This window comes from Lolium rigidum, chromosome 4 (genome assembly GCF_022539505.1).
Source record: "Lolium rigidum isolate FL_2022 chromosome 4, APGP_CSIRO_Lrig_0.1, whole genome shotgun sequence".
Lineage (NCBI taxonomy): Eukaryota > Viridiplantae > Streptophyta > Magnoliopsida > Poales > Poaceae > Lolium > Lolium rigidum.
The window spans coordinates 62,044,956-62,052,529 of record NC_061511.1 but is presented as its reverse complement, the minus strand read 5'-3'; the positions used below and the strand labels follow the sequence as shown (position 1 = coordinate 62,052,529).

General features: G+C 49.7%; 1 protein-coding gene across 1 annotated transcript; it reads right to left on the bottom strand.

Moving 5' to 3' along the window:
• Positions 1-234: 234 nt before the first annotated feature.
• On the bottom strand, positions 235-1,842 carry LOC124707390 (extensin-like). The gene is made up of 3 exons (XM_047239044.1): positions 1,689-1,842; positions 758-1,586; positions 235-610 (listed from the first exon to the last, which is right to left on the bottom strand). The coding sequence occupies exons 1-3, from the start codon at positions 1,840-1,842 to the stop codon at positions 235-237; spliced, it is 1,359 nt and encodes a 452-aa protein (XP_047095000.1).
• Between the last annotated feature and the right edge of the window lie 5,732 nt (positions 1,843-7,574).

Genomic DNA, 7,574 nt, shown 5'->3' with positions numbered 1-7,574 from the left:
TCTGTTCAGAAGAAAAAAAATCATGAACAATCAGCTTCAATTGCCAAATTCGAACAAATCACAGAGTACAAGAAACAAGACACAGCGAGCACCATCGTCTCATCAGAGCTGGTTCCGTGCAAATCATGCGTCACCTCGCCACAATCAGTTAAGTCCCATAACTTTTTATTCCCCATGCATGTACGTACCAGTAAGTCAGAGTTACCATACTATATTAATGGAGCCAGTGTCGTCTTAGTGGTGGGCCGGGGGAGTGTAGATGGGCGTGCCGTACTCCGGCGCGGCAGGAGGGCACTCTGGCGTCGGCGCTGCTCCGTAATCCGGCGCCGGAGGTTCATACACCGGCGTGGGCGTCCCGTACACCGGCGCCGGCGTGTAAGGAGGGTATGTGCCTGGGTACTCTGGCCCGGGCGTTCCGTACACCGGCGTGGGAGTGGGAGAAGGGCACTGGCATCCAGGCTCCGGAGTAGGAGTGCATAGGCATCTCGGCGTCGGAGTTCCGTACACCGGCGTGGGAGGAGGGGGTTGAGCCATCGGCGTCCCGTACACCGGCGTGGGAGTGGAAGAAGGGCACTGACATCCAGGCTCCGGAGTAGGAGTGCACAGGCATCTCGGCGTCGGCGTCCCGTACACCGGCGTGGGTGTCCCGTAAACCGGCGTCGCGGGTGGGGGTTGAGCCAACGGCGTCCCGTACACCGGCGTTGGAGTCGAAGTAGGGCACTGGCATCCGGCTTCCGGAGTAGGAGAGCACAGGCACCTCGGCGCCGGCGTCCCGTACACCGGCGTGGGAGTTGCAGTCGGGCACTGGCATCCGGCTTCCGGAGTAGGATAGCACATGCATCTCGGCGCCGGAGTCCCGTAAACCGGTGCCGGAGTCCCGTAAACCGGCGCGGGAGTTGCAGTAGGGCACTGGCATCCAGCTTCCGGAGTAGGGGAGCACATGCATGTTGGCGCCGGAGTCCCGTACACAGGAGCCGCGGGTTGAGCGTATACCGGCGTGGGCGTCCCGACCTCCGGCGCCTCAGGAGGGCAGTCCGGCGTGGGTGTTCCGAATTCCGGGGTTGGAGGCGGCTCGTATTCCGGCATGGGCGTCCCATAAACCGGCGTCGTAGACGGGCACTGGCATCCCGGCTCCGGGGTAGGGGTGCACAGGCATCTCGGCGCCGGAGTGCCGTACACGGGTGGAGCGTATACCGGCGTCGGCATCCCGTAGTCCGGCATGGGCTTCATGTGGCGGTGCATGTTGAGGGGCTTCCGTCCGAACATGTGGCACGGGAAGCAGATGTTGGCCGCCGCGCACTCGGGCATCGTCGATACGACGCGTTTTGTCTTGCCGGCGATGGCGACGAAGGTGCCGTTGCCCTCGTCGGACAGCGGCACGATCTTGGACGGCTCCTGCCCGGGGCACGGCTCGCTGCTCGCCGCGCTGTGGAGCTGCGCGAAGCACTGGGCGCTTCCACGCAGGTCGACGTCGGAGGGGAGGCGCACGGCGAAGGCGCCCGTGCCATCGAGGTCCCCGACGGCCTTGCTCTCGTACTCGCCGGCGCCGCTGCTGCCGCTGTTGCACTTGATCGCCACCTTAAGACCTGATGATAACAAAAAAAAAAGGCAGCACATTGCAGTTGATAATCTGCTAAAAAATCTTATACTAGTTAGCACGGCCGGATCGGAAAGCACATCGCACGTACCCTTGAACGCCGCCTCGGCATTCATGCTCTTCCTGGCGCAGCTGGCGCACTGGGCCATGCCGATGATAACCGAGGTCGCAGCTTCGCTGCCTGCAGGCATCAGTCCAGCGCAGATGACGATGGTCAGGAGCAACCTTCCTCCTCCTGCTACCATGATGCACGAAACAACTATAGAAGCTGGCCTGCTGTACTTGTACGAGCGAAGCAGCAGTAACAAGCCTCAACTTGTATATATAGACCAAGAAGAGGCGATTGCACAAAACTATATAACTTCAGGGGTTCTCGTACTTATATTACACAGGGTCACAACTTTTGGAATTGTTTCTGGAAAACCACAAATTTAGAGCTAATTACCAACGCAAAATTTGATGTGGGCTCTAACATCATTTTTATAGTTGAAAGGCGAAAACAAAATATTTAGGCTCTGATGGTAATTAGCCCTGAAGTTGTGGTTTCTTAGAAGTAAGTCCAAATGTTGTGATTTTCTGTACTAAGTAAAATTATGGTTTTATGTAAATTACTTCCAATAATATGGAAACAAACTTTGTAAACAAAGGTACTCTTCAATGTTCAGATTACTTCTAAGAGTGTTGTGATTTTGTGTACTAAGTAAAATTATGGTTTTATGTAAATCTATACCTAATAATAAAGGAGCTAAGGTTTCTGCCAAAATTTTCGTCAACGCTTTTTTTGAGACCGTTTTGCCCTTCCACCAAAGCGCATAATACATGGAATTACCACCGTACCGGTTCGTTAACAAAAGAGCGAAGCTGCATCGTCCGTTGTTCGTTCTTCTGTTTCGTAGGACTATCATATTCTAGGCCGGAACCTTTGGGAGACCGCGCTCCCGCCGCCTCTTTTCCTCTACTTATACAGAAGCCCCGTTGTCCGCCGATATCTTCTCTGTTCTACTTCTTCTTCCCTCTGGATATCGATTAGTTTTTGCCCTACACGACGATTGGGAATTTGTCCTGAGCAGATTCCGTTGATGGCGTCCAAGCGACATTCAAGGAGATCAACGACCAACCTGCAGAGGGATCCCCTGCCTCCGTCAGGCACCTGCGCACAAGCAGTAGCACTGCAGCGGGGTTGCGAGCCCTTGATCCGCAACACTGGCCGGGGAAATCGCCATCTACAACACGAAGCTTGGGGCCTTGGGCGGCTAGCTGCGGTGCTGGGAATTGGTTGATCGTGCTGAGAGCATCGACCATGTGAAGAAATAAAATTCCGGCGGAGCACATATGTATTCGTCGACCTCCAAGATGCTGGTTTCGCTGGTGAAAAAATAGAATCCCAAGCTGAAATCAGTGTTGCACGTATTGAGCTTACACATACAGGAGGGCAGCTGGAGGCGGATGCCCTGCTTTCATCCTTGGCTGTAGTGTCTCCTTGGCCAATGGCACGATGGTGATCTGTGAGGCTATTGGTACTGATATGTAGGCGCCCGCGTGGTGATTACATGGGTTCGATTCAGCTTTTCTGTGCTAGATGAATAAATTGCAAGTAATGCTCTGTTTCCATACATATCATGCGGAGTAGCAATCTGTCGTGCATCATCTAATGGTGCAATCAATGGCGAAGGCTAGACCATCGAGAAACCACCAGTGGTGGCACATCTTCCCTCGGACTTTCATGGATTGGTATGATTTTGCCGTTTGTTGCCTTCTTGTGTATGAAGTATGAGCACATGCAGGATGTATGAAAAAATGACTCTTTCGGCTGTAGTTCAGAGTAAATATAAGGACATGCACTATTTTAATTCGATCGACCCACGGAGCAAACTAATATATTATCGAAATCGATGTTATAAACATAAGAAAGGATGTCTGCTTTATTTAATGTGACACCGTAGAGATTACAGGCGCGAGGCACGGAGGTTGAGCCAGGCATCGACACAGACATGACCGGCCGCACCAGAGAGCGGCGTCATCCCGGCACATCTTGCGGAGGAGCGGCAGCAGCGGGCGGGCTGCGCTCAAAACAGCGGCATTCCGCTGCTTCCAAATATGCCAGCAACAAAGGGAAAAGGCCAGGGCAGTCTTGTCTGTGACCTTGCTGGGCATCTGAAGGAGGTGAAAGCCATAGACGACGTGCGTCGCGCGGGATCAAGACGCCAAGTGACGCCCAGAACGGAGCGACCATGGGGCAGTGGAGGGCCATATGACTCAGAGTCTCGAGCTTCCGCGACGCAAAGAGGACAACCGGCACCATTAGCGGTGATGATGGTCTTGCGGAGGAGGGCGTCGCGCATGTGGATCCTGGACTACACCAACAGCCACACAAAGAACTTCACGTAGGGCGACGCGCGGCTGTTTCCAATGAAACTCGTAGATGGGGAGGAGACGCCTCCGAACCGACAGAGCCGTTGATCGTTCTCCGCTACGGACATCGAAACCGAGGCAAGAGTGGCCTCAGCGTTGTAGTTGTGCATAATATGTGAATATATGTGTATTGCTGATGTAGATTTTACATCCGGTGCAACGCACGGGCATGTTTCCTATTACTTCTAAGAATGTAGGATACTTAGAACCGAATTTATGACGACTAAACAAGTGAGATACGATAAATTATGCGCTCGCCAATGACTTAATCGTTTTTAAAATGATCTTCAATGTTCTATGACTCTCTATTGCATAATATTTTTGTAAAAGATCAGGTTGCCTAAGTACTTGAGAAGTAAAAATTAAGTACCACAATAAATACGCCGATGTTAATTATTTGGTTTGTTGCTCTTTAGGCTCTGCTAAGCAATAGATCTCGCTATGAGAAAATTATTTCATGAATTTCCGAGAACAATCTAAATGATCTTGGTCGATGGATGCGCATATATTACAGATGAGATGGATGAATAGATTAAATTTCAAATATGGAACAAATAAGAAAATGACAATTAATTTAACTAGTGATCATTGAGCAATTGACTGCAATTACTTTAACCAGCTAGAATGCAATTAATTTAAGTTGCGGAGTACTATTGAGCAATTGAATGAACATGCCGACCTACTGTGATCGTCGTGATGCCCATCATGGCTAAATGTCCCTCATTAGTTCCTTAGATGTACAAATAGTTCCCATATATTTACCGAGCGTATGTACATCCTTTTGTAAGGTTGGATTGCCATAAGGCATGAGCTGTCATAAATCCATCGCTTGCAACCCTCCTTATAGATCACTAAAACAAACCTCATAAAGATAGGTAGGCTACTTAGGACCAAATTTATCAGGACCAGAATAGTGACATAGGATAAATTATGCGTTCACCAATGACTTAATCTTTTTCAAATTTATCTTCAATATTCAACGAGTCTCTATTGCATAATATTTTGGTAATATATTTGGTTGCCTAAGTATTTGAAAGGTTAAACAAGCACCACATCAAATAAGGCGATCTTACTCGGTTTATTGTTCTTTAGCCACTGCTGAGCAATTAATAGATCTCGCTATGAGAAAATTATTTTCCGACTAGAAAGTTCCGCAATAAGAATCTAAATGAGCTTGATCGATTGATGTGCATATATTACCGATGATAGGGATGAACAGCTTGAGTTTCCATTGTGGACTATAATTTAACTAGCGATCATTCAGCAACGGAATGCAATTAATTTAACTACTCCTAGCAAGAATGCATTTACTTTAATTAGCTAATGCGGAGCAATTGAATGTACATGCTGACCCATTGTCATGGTCGTGATGCCCATCATGGCTACACGTCACGGAATAGTTCCTTAGGTTTACATATAATCCCCCATATATTTAGCGACCCTATGTACTACCTTTCGTAAGGTTGGGTTGCCACAAGCGCAAGAGCTGTCATAAATCCATCACTTGCAACCCCCTTATATAGATTAATAAACGAACCTCATAAAGATAAGTAGATTACATAGAACCGAATTTATGAGGACCAAACGAGTGATATACGACAAATTATGCTTCCCACCAGTGACTTAGTGGTTTTCCAAAGTTGTCTTGAAAGTCACTCGAGTCACTATTGCATAATATTTTTTTTTTGACAGATCACCGGGGAGAGCAAATCGCTCCCGCCTGAATATACCATTTCATCAAAGATCGGGTGGACCCCCGTTGATTTTTACATCAGCAACAAGAGGAGGGGAGAAAAACGCCCAACGCGAGGGGACAAGCTCAAAGAAAGGGGGAAAAAAACAAGGAGAAACTAGGGTCGTTCAGGGACAAAGTAGGTTAGCCAGAGATCGACATCCACACGCTGATCGGAGGGGAGGTGGGCTCGCCAGAGGGAGGCGTCATCCCTGCAGCTCTTGAGCAGGAGTGACAGGGAGGGCGCGAGCCCGTTAAACACCACCCCATTTAGATGCTTCCAAAGGTGCCAAAAACAGAGGAGACGGAGCGTGCAAGCAGTCCTAGGCGGCATCGAGGGACGCAGAGGGCAGCTCGAGAATTCAGGGGGAGCAAGCTCGGAGGAAGCAGGAGCCCCAATGGCAGCCCAGAAGCTGCGAGCGAAAGGACAACCAAACATAATGTGACCAGGCGATTCAGCGGGCGCGGCGCAGATGGGGCAGACGCTACCGGCTTTGTCCAGGATGCCTTTACGGAGGAGGTTCTCGCGGCACTGGATGCGCCCTTTGACGAGGAGCCAAGCAAAGAATTTGACTCGGGAGGGGGCCTTGCAGCCCCAAACGAACTCAACGTGAGCATCGACGACCCCTCCGGTGGTGCAGAGCTTGTAAAGGGCGGAGGTGAGCAGCGCGCCGCCCTTCTTAGAGCAGAGAGGGAGGGAGCGCTGGTCAGGGGAGTTCGAGAGCGCCGTCCCTGCCACAATCCGAGCCAGGATGTCTCTCTGCCTAGAAGCAGTGGAGGGGAGGAGAGGCGCGGCACCAGGAAGGTGTCAATGCCGCAGGCGACGACCTGACGGACAGTAGCCTGCTGGAGCATGCAATGGGAGAGGAGCGCCGGCATGGCCTCACCGAGCACGCCGAGGGGGTGCCAGCAGTCGAACCAGAAGGAAGTGCGGGATCCATCGCTAATGCTGACGCGCGAGATGCTCCGGTAGAGCGGCAGGAGGCGGCACAGCGAGCTCCAGTGCGCCCCATCCAAGGGAGAGGCAGGCCCGGACGTGTCGAGCAGCAGCCCATCCAAGCTCTCCCAGACCCACCATGGCCAAGACTCAGAGGGAGCGGCGTGGAGGCGGTGCAGCAGCTTGACGAGGAGGCAGGAGTTTACGTCCTTGAGGGAGCGCACGGTAATCTAAAGATTGAGTTGCCTAAGTATTTGAAAGGTAAAAAAACAAACGACACATCAAATAAGCCGGCCTAAGTCGTGTTTGTTTGCTCTTTAGCCTCTCCTAAGCAATAGATCTCGTTTTGTGAAAATTAGTTTGCGACTAGAAAGTTGCTTGAGAACAAAAAAGAGGTTGATTGATGGATATGCATATATTAATGATGAGATGGATGATAGCTTGAATGTAAAATATGAACTACTACCTCCATTTCAAGGAATAATGCACCCTCGTTTTACGAGTTTTTTGTTTGTATGTAAAATAGATAAAGATTGTTTGTATGAAATTAGTATCATTAAAAAGTGCTTTTCAATACGAATCCAACGATACTATATACATATAATCTAATCAAGATTTTGTTGCTCAATTTTTACGGTCAAAGTTCGTTTTGGAATACGTGTGCGCCTTATTCCTTGAAACGAAGGTAGTAGATAAGAAATTGGCATTTAATTGAACTAGCGATCATCGCGATGCCCATCAACGGTACACATCACGCAATAGTTCCTTAGTTGTACAAATAATTCCCCATATATTTAATGAGGATGTCTACTTCCTTTTATATGGTTGGATTGCCATAAGAACAAGGGTTCTCATAAATCCATCGCTTGCAAACCTCTTTATAGATCAATAAGCAA

Excerpts from the sequence above, each read along its gene's own strand:
- LOC124707390 (XM_047239044.1), bottom strand. The coding sequence starts at position 1,842 with ATGGTAGCAGGAGGAGGAAGGTTGCTCCTGACCATCGTCATCTGCGCT. Across the intron at positions 1,587-1,688 it reads TGCCGAGGCGGCGTTCAAGG|GTCTTAAGGTGGCGATCAAG; the intron begins GTACGTGCGATG and ends TGTTATCATCAG. Across the intron at positions 611-757 it reads TACGGGACGCCGGCGCCGAG|ATGCCTGTGCACTCCTACTC; the intron begins GTGCCTGTGCTC and ends GCCGACGCCGAG.